The sequence below is a fragment of the Heteronotia binoei genome, chromosome 5, assembly GCF_032191835.1.
Source record: "Heteronotia binoei isolate CCM8104 ecotype False Entrance Well chromosome 5, APGP_CSIRO_Hbin_v1, whole genome shotgun sequence".
NCBI lineage: Eukaryota > Metazoa > Chordata > Lepidosauria > Squamata > Gekkonidae > Heteronotia > Heteronotia binoei.
In genome coordinates this window covers 10,259,200-10,273,247 of record NC_083227.1, presented here as the reverse complement: position 1 = coordinate 10,273,247, position 14,048 = coordinate 10,259,200, and the positions used below count along the sequence as shown (strand labels likewise).

Sequence of the window (14,048 nt, the reverse complement as noted above, 5' to 3'; positions counted from 1 at the left end):
GGATGGCAGCTGGAGGGGGGGCTACCAAGAAGAGCGGATTTTGCACCCAGAGCCTTGTGGGGACAACAGTGCTCTCGTCTCTCAGGCGCCACCTCTGAGAGTCCAGCCAAGACCACCAGCCAGGCTCCAGTTCCACATCTGATGAGATGGGCAGGGGGGGCTACTGCTGGTGATGAACTTCCAAGTCTTCTCATTGTCACAGGGAAGGGGCTCTGTGGTAGCCCAGCTGCTGGGCATGCAGAAGGTCCCAGGTTCTATCCCCAGAATCTCCAGTTAAAAGGAGCAGGCAGGAGGTGATGGGAAAGACCTCTCCACCTGAGACCCTGGAGAGCTGCTGCCGGTCTGAGTAGATAAGACTGACAGCGATGGATGGAGGGTCTGATTCCGCAGAAGGCAGCTTCATGAGTTGCGTTCTTCTTTCCCTGACGAGGTATTATCTGCATTTTGTCTTGAACATTATAGATGTAAATTTCCCCCCTCTGTAAAGATATGGGTTGTTGAAATAAAGAGCTTGGAAATGCCCCTTCTAATGTCTGTCTCTGGTGTAGTGGTTAAGTGTGCAGACTCTTATCTGGGAGAACCTGGTTTGTTTCCCCACTCCTCCACTCGCAGCTGCTGGAATGGCCTTGGGTCAGCCATAGCTCTCGCAGAGGTATCCATGAAAGGGCAGCTTCTCCGTGAGAGCTCTTTCAGCCCCACCCACCTCACAGAGTGTCTGTTGTGGGGGAGGAAGTGTAGATGACTGGGGAAGGCAATGGCAAACCACCCCGTAAAAAGTCTGCCATGAAAACGTTGTGAAAGCAACGTCACCCCAGAGTCAGAAACGACTGGTGCTTACACGGGGGACCTTTCCTTTCCTATTTTTCATGTGATTGTAACTTCTCTGAGCCTGCTTGTGGGAGACGGAGGGCTAGAAGTCAATTAAGGAAGAATTCAAATAAGGAAAGGGCGCATCACACTAAGGGATTGTTATTGTTTCATTTATAGTCCACCTGGGACTCAAGGTGGCTTGCAACTTGCAAGTATGGTAGAAAAGTCTCCAGTCAGACAGTAAAGAGGTTGTAAGACCTTTAGGGGGAAAGGTGAGTTCGTTTGTTCCGTCTTCTCCCATCCATCCAAAAGGGCTGAGAGAAGCTTTAAAAAAAAAGTGCGTACCAAGAATAATCAGAACTGAATGTAGGAAGCAGAAAAATCAAAATGTAATGAGGCACCGCAAAATGCAAACCGAGCTGTTCACTCCCTCTGGTCATCTTCAGGGGTCCTCCTTTGGGTGCCAACGGAGGCTGGAGAGGTGGCAACCCAGGAAGGGGCCGTCTTGATCGTTGAACTCCCTGCCCGGAGAGATTCCTCTTTCTCCTTCCCTCCCTTGCCTTTTGCTGGCGGGTGAGGACTTTTTGTAAAGTTTCTTTCGGCGTTTCATTTTTATTTTATTTTAGCTGATTTATATTTGTTGGAGATACTTGAAAATTCAGACGTGTGGAGTGGCAATAATTGGAGTCGAAGCTTAAGCTTACGAAAAGAAATAAAGTTTACTAGAAAACATCAGGATAGGGTACTTGGGATAAAAAGAAATACAACTTTAGCTTACCAGCTAGTCTAACTATGTTTGACCTCTACACGGCTACGTTATTTACAACCCTTTGTCTAGCTGCTTCTACCCAGAAAAGACTGAGAACAGGAAAAAGAGCAACTCAGCTTGCATACAACATCAAAGCTTTTCACACCTAATGTCCTTTCTGACCAATGCTGTGTTTACATGTTTTCCCGGGCTTAGAAGACTCCGTTCACAATTGGGTTTAGGTTCCAATACATCATTTCCTCTTTCAGGTAAAGAACAGTTAACTCTATAATGGCTGGAATGTAAATAACTTGTATTGCAACAATATTCCATCCTCCCTGCAAACGGGCACTGTTTCATTGACCTTTCCTCCCTGCCTTGTGTTTTAATTTTTTTAATACATGTTTTGTCCATAGTTTTAACTGATGCTAACAATGGGTTTTATAATGTTCCACTTCTAATTTCTTTTATCTGCCTGGGTGGCTGTGTTTTGAGATCAAAATATGTGATGTCAGTTTTGTGCATAAAATTGCCTCCGTTCCCAATGTCTTCCTAAACAATCCGACCTTTCAGGGCTTCCCCAAAATGACCACGTCGGGAATCCTTTTGCATCTTCTGGAAAGCTCTTCCGTAGGGACAGAACCCCTGAGGGCAGCACCTGAATGGGTAGAGACAGAACTATCAGCAGCGGAGAAAAAAGGATATCCTGTCCTTTAATATTGGCTGGGTGGGGATCAGGGCTTCTTTTGTGGCAGGAACTCCTTTGCATATTAGGCCACACCCCCTCATGTACCTTGAATAAACGTTTGTTGGTCTTGAAGGTGCCTCTGGACTCAAAATCTGTTGTAGAGATTTTAAGGGTCTGCCGTTTATGCTTGAACTCAAAGTGGATGTCAGCCATGAAAAAAACAATGCTCTGTGACCAGTTTAATGCATGCAGTTGACCAGGCAATAAAAGGTGGTGACCAAAGTTAGAGAGCGAGGCAATAAAAACCAGGTCCCCCCTGGTTGCTGGTGAGAGATTTGAGGGCGGATGGCTGCCTCAGGCGTGGGCCAGGGTAGGGTGCCGGATTGGGCCCTCCCACCCGCACCTCCAGGGCATCTGGGAGGCAGAAGAGGCTGCATGTTGCCTGGCCTCTTCCACAGTGCCTGCCCACCCCACTGCCTTCCGCAGGCCGGGGGCAGCAGTGAGGGCAGAGGAGGAGTGGGGATGGGGGGAGAGCCCTAGGGCGCTCCTGGCAGATGGGGTGATCAGGTGGTCAGCTGCAAGGTGAGAAACAAGATCAGAGGGTGGTGCCTAGGGAAGACAGGGACCTCAGTGGAGTATAATGCCCTAGAGCAGCCTTTCCCATTTGCAGGGTCGTGACCCAGTACTGGGTCACAGAAGTCTCAATACCGGGGTGCCCTGACAACCCCCTTCCCCTCTCCTCTCCATTTATCTTTGGGGCTGCATGCTGCACCGCGCTCCAGCCCCTGCCCCCCAAGCTGCCGCCTGTAGCACTCAGAGAGCACTAGAAGAAGAATTGCAGATTTATACCCCGCCCGTCTCTGAATCATAGACTCAGAGCAGCTCACAATCTCCTTTCCCTTCCTCCTCCACAACAGACACCCCATGAGGTGGGTGGGGCTGAGAGGGCTCTCACAGCAGCTGCCCTTTCAAGGACAACTTCTGCCAGAGCTCTGGCTGACCCTAGGCCATCCCAGCAGCTGCAAGTGGAGGAGTGGGGAATCAAACCCGCTTCTCCCAGATAAGAGTCCACGCACTTAACCACTGCACCAGACTGGCTCACTGCAGACCCTGCATGCTGGCCAGAAGCCCTCCCCAGTCCCTCTCTGGTGTTCGGAGACAGAGAGGGCGGGGAAAGCTCCCGGCTGACGGGCAGTGTCTGTATCATTCCCTGATCGCCCTCCGCTCAGACCGCGGGGAGAGAACCGGGCCACGGAGGGGAAAAGGTTGGGAAACCCTGCCCTGGAGTCCCCCCTCCGATGCGCCGGTTGTATCCAGGGGGGATGGTCTCTGTAGTCTGAAGATAAGCTGTCCTGGGGATCCGCAGGTTCCACCTGAAGGTTCTCATCCCTACATATGCCTTAACTGTGGACTGTGTGATTTCTGGAATCAGGGTGCATAACGGAAGAAATCCAACAAAACCATAGCTAAAGGAGCCCCTAAGGTTTCCTGCCTGTGTTTCAAGTTTAAAGGGCCAAGAAGGAAAAAGGCATCCTCTACTACCCTGTTGCTGGGAAAGGGCCTGGCTACAGAAGCAGGAAGCCCCTGTCTCTGAGTTAAAGCAGTGAACATAAGAACATAAGGGAAGCCATGTTGGATCAGGCCAATGAGCCATCCAGTCCAACACTCTATCACACAGTAGCCAAAATATGTTTATATGGCTATGAGGCTGCTTGACTGGTTGACCTGAATGTCTGTTGCTATAGAAACGCCCCGGTTTAGGAGAACTTTGCCTGTGCATCTTTTGAACTGAGTACCCTGGCGCTGCCTTTTCCGGGAAATCAGGTGAATGTGAAGCATTGTCCCCCTTCAAGCACAAGGGGGCGCTGTTGCTCCACCACGGTTTGCTTCGGTTGAACAGGGCTTGAGCCCCGTGGGGCCTTCAAAACTGCAACATTTTTTTCCGCCAGATACAAACTTTCACGTGCATGCACATTTCCTCAGAAATCAGCGAGTTTTTTTTAAAGGGCCTCTTTAAAAGCATCTGGAGGGTCAGGCCACACAAGCCTTTTTACTGTGGCAGCTCCTGGGGAAACCGAAAAGATCAAGAGTTCAAGACTAACAAAATTTGTGGCAGGGGATGAGTTTTCCCGAGTCACTCAAGCTCCTGCACTCTCGCTCTTTTCTCCTGCTACGGACAGAAGTGCACAGCTACCCATCTGGATCTGTCTCCAGGGGAAATATTGGCCTGGTTTGAGTGGGAGTTGCTAAGCGGTTTGGTAGAGCTGTGGGGATTACTCTGTGCAGGTGGAACCAGCTGTAACCTGGAGGGCTGAATAGAGCTAGTTGTGGGGCTAGATGGGCACAGCAGGGGGCTTGTGGCTACACCTGATGCTCCCTGCCCTGGGGGTCTGGTGGTGGTGGCTACTCATAGAACAGTGCAGGTACTCTGCTTGTGCTCAGAGGTACGCTTGTTCACACCCCCTGGGAGAGTACCCCAACAGCCAGATTTCAAAAATCTGGATTTTTAAAAACTGCCACCATTAACAGCAGCGGAGGGGTGTGTGGGAATAGCACTCTCCAGCTCCATGGCCCTCATTCCGCGCATTCCCCCCTTCATGTCTGCCTTTTGCTGTTAAGGAAGGCGGAGGGGGCTCTGATAGTACCCTCGTCCCTGATGTTTTCATGCCAGAATGGGAAGCAGAGAGCAGAGCAAATAAATGAGCAGAGGGAAAGGAGAGGCTGAGAGGGGAGATTTTTATTCCTTGGCTGCCCTTCTTTGAGTTCCCAGCATGGCTGGGGGCGGGCTACAGAGGCCCCTGGGTTGCCAACGCTGACTTGGGACATTTCTGGAGATTTTGGGGGTGGGCCCTGAAAAAGACAGGGTTTGGGGAGGGGAGAGACCTCAGGAGAGTTTAATACTATGGAATCCACCCTTCAAAGGAGCAATTTTCTTTTTTCTTTATGAAGAGACTACTGGACTCAAAGCTTATTCAGTGAAAAATGTTTGAAATTCACGCTAAATCCAGAAAACGTTTTTCTGAGCTCGTGGGTCTGGCTAAAGCTTTTTCATTGTAGGGACGGCCATTTTTCTTGTGGGAAAAAACAAAGCAAAACAAAAGAGGCTCTGGAAAGGATGCCAGCTCTGCTGTGGGGTGTGGGCACCCTCAAGGGACTTTCCAGCCTGACTTTGTTGTTGTTCTCCAGACCAAAAAGGGGCAAAGGCCACACTGGAAAACCTGCCACACAGGGTATTAGAGATTAGGGGCTCTTCATTTGGGTCCCTGGGAACCTCCCAGGCACAAGAGGAACCCAGCTGGTGCAAAGGGTGAAGTTTTACGTCCAGATGAGAGAAATCAGGGTTCAAATCCCCCCTCCCTCAGCCGTGGCACTCCCTGAGAGGACTTTGGGCCAAACCCACCTCACAGGGCCGTTGTGACTGGCATGAGAGAAGGGTGCAGATCTGAACCTTTCCTGGAGACACAAAGAGCAGGTAGAAGGACTCGAAATCTCTGCAACTGTCACCCTGCAGAAGGCAGAAGACTTGCTGGAAACTGCAAGTGAACCTCAACAGGTTCCTTTGGATCTTTTTCCCTTCAAAAGGAGCTGGCTGTTCAAGGCTGCCAGAAACAGTCTGTAATGAACACAGGAGAAACTGGCCTTTCCCCAAAGCTGGGGTGGGGGGCACATTTCAAAAGGGAGCTTCCATCTCTTGCCAGAAAAGTCTTCCTCAGACAAGTTCAGGATGTCAGTGAGAAGAGAAGCTCCCTGTCAAATAATGCATAATGTTCAACCTTATGAGTGCCAAAACCTGTACCATCCAGAAAGCACATTTGACTCATTTTCATTTCTCACTCCCTAAATGCTGAGCTATGCCAGCCACACACACTGGGGGTCAGTTGGGCCCCCCACTTTCCACAGCAGGGGGAGGCCCTGCTCGATGGAGGAACCGTCACCCCACAGGCGGAGAATTTTGTTTGCTTTTTTCTCTGTCAAACACTAGCTATGCTTCTCTTTGGCTTTCGGTTTCTGCCTGAACAAGAACAAGCCTGGTTGGCGTCACCCGATGTGGGGAGAGAGGAAAGGTGTGGGGCAGCAGAGCAAAGCAATTAAGTAATCTTTCTGGGAAAAGAACCCCATTTTGTGCGCACCAGCCCTGCCAACATATTCAGGCTTTAGGGCTAAATGGAGCCCTCCTGGGCACTGGCAGCCATTTTATGACCCATACGCAGCACAGCAAGGAAGCAACATGGCTGCTGGAAGCCACCTTCTGCCTGCCGTTTTCTAAAACCAGCCTACATCTGGCCACTGGGTAAAAAGTGTGATTTTGGGACAGGATTTTCATGTCTTAAAGATAGGCTTCAGGAATGGTTAGAACAGCCAAGTTTCCTTCAGAAAAAGAAGAGTGGAACACCTGTGTGCTCTGCACATGCTCAGAGGCACTCTTATGATGATTTTTTAATAGTGCTTGTGGCTAGAAGGAGGGGGAATATACAATGAATATGCTTGAAAGCTTCTGCCTCTCGTTGAGGTCATAAATAAACCAGAGTTTGTTCAGGGGTGGGCTAGACTATATTTTTTCATGGCTTCTTTGGTGTGGAAGCTATTAGCCTAAGTGGCAAGTGAGGAAAATAAGCCTTTGGGGCTTTATCTATTAAAGTCCCCATAGAGACAGAAAGAGAACTGCATCTGTCTAGTGGCACTTTTAAGACCAACAAAATTTTATTCAAGGTATAAGTTTTCGTGTTCAACATTAACTCTATTTATATTTAAGTGAAAATACCACTTTATTAAGAGTAAAGGATCCCTTTTTCCCTCAGACCCAGAGCCTCCCCCACTCACTGACCCTTCAGTCTTCCTACCAAAAATACAACTCAGCCATTTTGAATTAAACTAACACATTAAACTGGGTTAAACTAAGAAATCTTAGGCAAGAGAGCCTTTGGTGGCAGCAAAAATAAGAAGGAAACACAGAGGAAGTCAAGGAGGCAGCAGAATAGACACCATTTTGGAGAGTTGCCTTTATGGGTGTTATATACAAGGTCTCAGAAAGACAAAAATATGACAGGTCTACTAAAGGCATATTGGAATATGGACTTGAGGGAATATTGACTCAAGGGGTTGTTGTTGTGTGGAGAGAGAAATGAGAGAATTCAAAAAGGGTGGAATATACATTTCAGTGGGGGATACTTCACAGATAATAGAGAAGAACATAGAAATAAGAGAAATGGCAGTGTTTCTGGGATTGAAGGGAGACTCTGAGTGAAAAGTGTACAGAGTTGGGAATCCGTCATGAGGGAAAATGTGTAGAGACGCTGAGGGAGTCTCTAATACAGCACCAGACATTGGGAACTGGCAAAGCAGGAACTGTGGCAAGCCCTCGAGCATCTTCTACATCCCCAGAGTATGTAGAGGTTTTGAAAGAACAGAATTGATTAAGAGCTCTGGAATTAAATGAGGAAATTTAAAATGGAAGGAAAGCAATCTAGACCTGAGGAAAACTAAAGCAGAAAAGTTCAGTTTTGAGAGGGATAAAGTGAAATATGGGGATATGTGACAGAAAAAAGAGCAAAAAGAGCAAGAGAGAATCCAAGTAGAGGGTTTAAACCCTCCAAGGATAATGCCTATGGATTTTACTTTGTATGTGTCAGGGGAAGATCCTTGGTTGTCTTGGCTACTTTTTAGAAAGCTGCCCTATACTGGAATATTCCTGCCACACAATTCATGAAATATCTACGCAGCCTCATAAAGGGGGAGTGGGCAGAAGCTGGCAAAAGCTTTCCCTCAGACAAAGTGTTCAAATATGAAGATTTTACACTCTCAGCAGCGGACAGGTTCAAATTACGGTCTGATCATTTCAGAAAGAGATTCATCCAGTCTGAAAGCCATAGGTAGCCTCTGGGGCACAATTGGGAGCTCTTTTTGGCAAATAGATTCCCTCACTGATAAGATATACAGATGAAAAAGCAGGGGATCTGAGGATACTTGACCAGGGGATCTGAGGATACTTGGGGAGGGACGGTGGCTCAGTGGTAGAGCATCTGCTTGGGAAGCAGAAGGTCCCAGGTTCAATCCCTGGCATCTCCAAAAAAGGGTCCAGGCAAATAGGTGTGAAAAACCTCAGCTTGAGACCCTGGAGAGCCGCTGCCGGTCTGAGAAGACAATACTGACTTTGATGGACTATGGGTCTGATTCAGTATAAGGCAGCTTCATATGTTCATATGTTCAATTCTTATGCCAACTCTCTTCCAGTATCAAAATGTCTGTCAAGCACAAGTAACCTCAGGATGTTGCCCAAGCAGCAGAGGGGGCAGAGAAACAAAAATGGCAGCTATTAGGGAAAGGTGTGAGAAGGGAGTAAGAAATACATATTCCTTTCAATCATTAGGAAGGAAGGAAGGAAGGAAGGAAGGAAGGAAGGAAGGAAGGAAGGAAGGAAGGAAGGAAGGAAGGAAGGAAGGGAGGGAGGGAGGGAGGGAGGGAGGGAGGGAAAGAAAGGGGAAAAAGAGAAAGAAAGAAAGAAAGAAAGAAAGAAAGAAAGAAAGAAAGAAAGAAAGAAAGAAAGAAAGAAAGAAAGAAAGAAAGACTAGGTGAATCACTTCAGCCAAATGGCGGGAAACTGGACTGAGTAAGGGCAAGACAGAGTGTGGGGGGAAAGAAACACTACTATAAAAATGCCTTGCCTATAACACCACATCCTCAGTGAGCTCCTGAGCATAGGGTGAAGGCAGCTAGTACATCCTGGGCTAAAGAGAGGAACCGTCAGAGAGCCTCATTACTTTGAGATTGGGACAGTCCCCTGAGGGCCTCAAAGACAGAGAAATCATATTTTTGTGGCATCCAAATCAGCATCACACATTTGGATATAGAACTTTTGGGGAAATTGTACAATTGAATGAGAAGACACTCTGGCCGTTGAGGACACTGGATCTTCAGTGAACCTGAATTGAGGAGACTTTGTGAAACCAGAGGACGTAATCCCTGGCCAGGATGTGTCTTTGAAAGGGATGAGAGGGAAGTCGGGAGAAGTTCCCATTGCCTGGATGAGGGCAGGTCAGAAGGGAAAGGAAAGCAACAAACAGATAAGGAAGAACCAGTGATTCTGGGAAGAGAAGTTATGGGTAGTGATGGAGTTGAATTTCTGTCCCCAAAGTAGAGCCTCTCAGGATTTCTGCCAAGGAAACCAGAGTTATGAATCAGAAACCTGCACTTGGCTTTGGCTTGCTGTATTTGAGCAGGCTTTGGAAGCAGAATCCAAAAGAGGCCGTTGTGATTGTAGTGGAGTGGCTCTGTTGTCAGCCTCAGAGCTCTTGGGGAGACCTGAGTTCAAATTCTCCCTTACCATGGCACCCACCGGGTGACTGTGTGTCAGTCATTCTCACCCCCAGAAGGGTGTTGTGAGGATAAAATGGGGGAAGAGCCATATATACTACTCTTTAGTCCTTGGAGGAAGGGCTGGCAGAGAAACTCACTCATCGCCTTGCAGCTTTTGGTGTTCAGGTGCCCCTGGCCAAAAAGACCCCTCAGAAACCTGGCTCATAAGGTGCAGCCCTGACTTCTCCCTCACCTCCTTTCTCTGAAACGGCAGCTTGTGGAGTCTCACGCTTGGCTTGTGTTGCAAGCGTCCAGCGGCATCAGGGCCAAGGATCCTGCCAGCAAAGCCCCTGATCTTTGCACAAGGGATTCCTTGGAAGGGGAGGCAGTGTGGCCACTGAGATCTTGCTCTCCTAAGTTTGTCTGGGGGATATTCTCTCGCCTCCTTCCACTTGGCCCCATTGGATGTTGGGCCAAGCTGGGGGCCAGAGATGCTGTGCAAGACAATTCTATGCTCCAAGGATTTGGGTTTCATTCCTGGAATCAGCAGAGATTGCAAAGACTGCCGCCTTTGCATCCTCTGGACATGCAAGAAAACCCTGCTGGCTTTTCAGGCTGCAGTAGAAGAAGGAAAGGAAAGGTCCCCTGTGCAAGCACCAGTCGTTTCCAACTCTGGGCTGACGTTGCTTTCACAACATTTTCACGGCAGACTTTCTACGGGGTGGTTTGCAATTGCCTTCCCCAGTCTTTTACATATTTTTCCCAGCAAGCTGGGTACTCATTTTACCGACCTTGGAAGGATGGAAGGCTGAGTCAACCTTGGGCCGGCTAGGCTACCTGAACCAGCTTTCGCTGGGATAGAACTCAGGTCGTGAGCAGAGAGTTCAGATCACAGTACTGCAGTACTGCTGCTTTACCACTCTGCGCCACGGACTCATTAGTAAACCTGAAATCTTATGGCATTGATACATATGACATTAATTAAAAGGAGTCCTACCTTGGACTTTCAGGAGAGGGAATAAACTAAGCAACGGTAATATAAAAGAGTTTAATTTCTTATAACTAGAGTTTCTTGAATAAAAGTATGCATGAAGGCTTAACAAAAAGTGGAGCGACTATTTTCTAAAACTGGTAAAATTCTACATAAAGAGGGCAGCAACTCAAAGCAATCATTTCCATCTGAATGGGGAACTATTTGAGATGAAATTCCAGTGGAAAAATCGAAATTTGTTTTTCCACAGTTTATCCTCTATTTTTTTCCCCCAAACTTTGAGGAAATTTAATAAACATGATACAGAAAGGGGACTTGAGACCACAGAAAACATCTGTCGGTGCTGCATGCTACCAAAGTGGCAAATGTGGTGGACGTGCAGAAAAAATACTGGTTATCAGTTGTTGACATGAAGAACTGTGGATGAAGTGTGGATTTTCCCTGTTCCTCTGACAAATAAAGAAAATGGCTCCATTGGAGGGCAGATTACATGGCATTAAACTTTACTGAGGTCCCTCCCCTTCCCAAATCCTGTCCCCCCTCAGGTTCTACCCTCAAAAGATCCAGGAATTTCCCAAGCCAGAGGTGGCAACCTGAGGGGTCTCTGCAGCCCCAATACCTCTGAGCACGTGCAGAGTACCTGCTCCATGCCCTGAGTAACCACCAGACCCACAGGGCGGGGAGCAGCAGTCTCTGGGAAACCACTTGCAGGCAGCTTCCGCTCAAATCAGGCTGACATTCCCCCAGGAGATAGCTCGAAGATGGGGCCACTGTGTTAGTCTCTCCGTAGCAGCAGAAACGAGCAAGAGTCTAGAAGCTTCCCTGAGCAGTGACTCGGGAAAGCTCATTCCCCCTGCGACAAACTGTCCTAGCATTTCCTTAGCCTTTATAAAGGTGCTGCTGAACTCTTGCGCTTTTCTATTCCCACTGGAGCTCCCGTCCTCCCATGCCCGCCCTCTGGCTACCAGTTAACCTGGGCCGGGACGGAGTTTTGCAAATGTTTCGCTTGCCTTCCCGTCAGCAACAATCTTTGCACCGCCTCCGCGAGCGAGCTTCAGCCCCCCGCCCCCCTATTCCATCCATATTCCTTCCCCCCGCCGCAGAGTCACGAGGGGGGGGGGGAATCCCAACTTAAAATCGCTGCCAACTTTCTCTTTCCAAGCCCGGGCTCAGGCTGCCGGCGAGGGCTCTGTCCAGCGACTCGTGACGTTTCCCGGGCTCCACTTCCTGATTGGTGAGAAATTCCCCCCTCGGCCAATCCCCGCCGTCGCTCCGCGTTCCTCCCCCGCCTGGCTCCGGGGAAAGTGCGTTGCAAGCCCGGCGGGTGCAGTAGCTGTTTTGGGACTGTGAAAATGGCCTTGCATTGCGTGCGCCTGCTGCCCCTCCTGGGGGGCGTCGCCCTCCTGCTGGCTGCGGGGGGCTCCGGTGAGTCCCTCCCTTTGGAAACTAAAAGCTCTCTTGTGTTGGGTGAAGGGAAGAGCAGAATTTGCACTGGGGACAGCGTGCAAAAGTGGAGGGGTCGCTCTGTGATCCGTTTCCTTGGCTCAGAAACAGCGGGTGGAGGGCGGGGGGGGGAGACGATTTCTTTTCCTTTTTTCTCATCTGGGGTCTTTCCCATCCTTCCAAACATCCCAATTCGTGGCGTGTTTGGAAGCGCTTTGGGGCAGGGGCCTGGCCAAAGTCCGGCAGCTGGAGGGGGACTCATAGGAAGCGAGGGGAGCTCCTCTCAATGGTGTCAGTCCCCCCAAGGATGGATTCCGGGGCTGCAGGTCTCTCTGCTGGGAGGGAGGGAGGGCTGGTGTTGCTCCTTCCCCGGAATCGGAGCGCCTGTCTTGGGGGGAGGAGTGAAGGATTTTATTCAGGAGGAAAACGACTGGGGTGGAGGAGATGGAGCTTTATACAAGCTTATGAAAATGCAGGAAAGAGAGCGGGAAAAAACACCTCCCTGTCTGGGAACACCTGTCTGGGAGTCAGACTGGAGAAGCTATGGGGGGCTCACTGCAGAGGGTCCCACCAAGGATTGCTCCCCTTCGCCAAGGCATTCCTGACCTGTGGAATTCCCTGCCACGAGAAGCAGTAAGGCCCTCTGGGCTTAGGGGGAGTGCAAAGAGGGCTGGAGGTGTTGAAGGGGGCAGGTGAGGCTGTATGGGTGGCGGATAGGCAGAGTCTCCTGGGAAGGTCTCTGATTGAAGCAGTCTGGGAGCAGCCAGCAGTGGGGTGAGAGATTATGGAAGGGGGGCTTCCCTGAACCATTGGGGTTGATGACCCTGGAGGTCCCTTCCAACTCTGTGATTCTATTATCTGAATGGCTGCAGTTGGCAAGGGGATAATGGTTCAGGCGGCGTCATGGTCAGATCCAGCTTGGCCACCTTTTGTCTTCTTGTGCAAGGTGGAGGAGTCCTGGTTTGGGTTTCCAGAACTGCCTTCTGAGGGGTCTGGGTAAAAGTCGGATCTACACGGATCTTCATGAATTCATATGATTTTTACATTGAAATGAAATCAAACCACTTTAATCCTATAGATCCTGTCTTAGACTATAGGCAGGACCACAAAAATCATGCCTCCACAAATTCGTGGCGCCTCAGCAATGCAAAAACTGGCTTCCAAAGCACGGATCCTCATGAATTCATATGATTTTTATGGTGAAATGAAATCAAACCACCATCATGTTGTAGATCCTCTCTTAGACTATAGGCAGCACCAGAAAAATCATGCCTCCACAAATTTGTGGCACCACAGCACTGAAAAAACATGTTTCCAAACCACGGATCCTCATGGATCCTCATGATTTTTGCTTTGGGCCACCCCAAGATAACCAGCCAATCACATATCATGTCCATGGGCAGATGTTGCACCACAGAAATCATGGATCCACGGCTCCGTGGCAGCGCCAGGGACCAAAAACTTGATTTTGGACCACGGATCCTCATGGATCCATGTGATTTTTGGCTTGGATCCCCCCAAGCCCTCCATCCAGTCACATATCATGTCCATGGGCACAGTTTACACCACAGAAATCATGGATCCACGGCTTCGTGGCAGCGCCAGGGACCAAAAACTTGATTTTGAACCACGGATCCTCATGGATCCACATGATTTTTGCCTTGGATCCGCCCAATCCCTCCATCCAGTCACATATCATGTCCATGGGCACAGTTTGCACCACAGAAATCATGGATCCACGGCTTCGTGGCAGCGCCAGGGACCAAAAACTTGATTTTGGACCACGGATCCTCATGGATCCACATGATTTTTGCTTCGGATCCCCTGAAGCCTTCAATCCAATCACATATCAGGTCCATGAGCAGAGTCTGCACCACAGATATCGTAGATCCACAGCTTCGTGGCAGTGCAAGGGACCAAAAACTTGATTTTGGACCACGGATCCTCATGGATCCACATGATTTCTGCTTTGGATCACCCCAAGACCTCCATCCAGTCACATATCATGTCCATGAGCAGAGTCTGCACCACAGAAATCATGGATCCACGGCTTCGTGGCAGCACCAGGGACCAAA

The 14,048-nt window shown here is 49.3% G+C and overlaps 1 protein-coding gene across 1 annotated transcript in view; it reads left to right on the top strand.

Moving 5' to 3' along the window:
- Positions 1-11,882: 11,882 nt before the first annotated feature.
- The window catches only part of LOC132571671 (class I histocompatibility antigen, F10 alpha chain-like), a 168,421-nt gene continuing 166,255 nt past the window's right edge, over positions 11,883-14,048 (top strand). The window contains exon 1 of the mRNA XM_060238463.1: positions 11,883-11,955. Within this exon, the coding sequence (XP_060094446.1) occupies positions 11,883-11,955 (73 nt within the window). The remainder of the gene's footprint in view (positions 11,956-14,048) is intronic.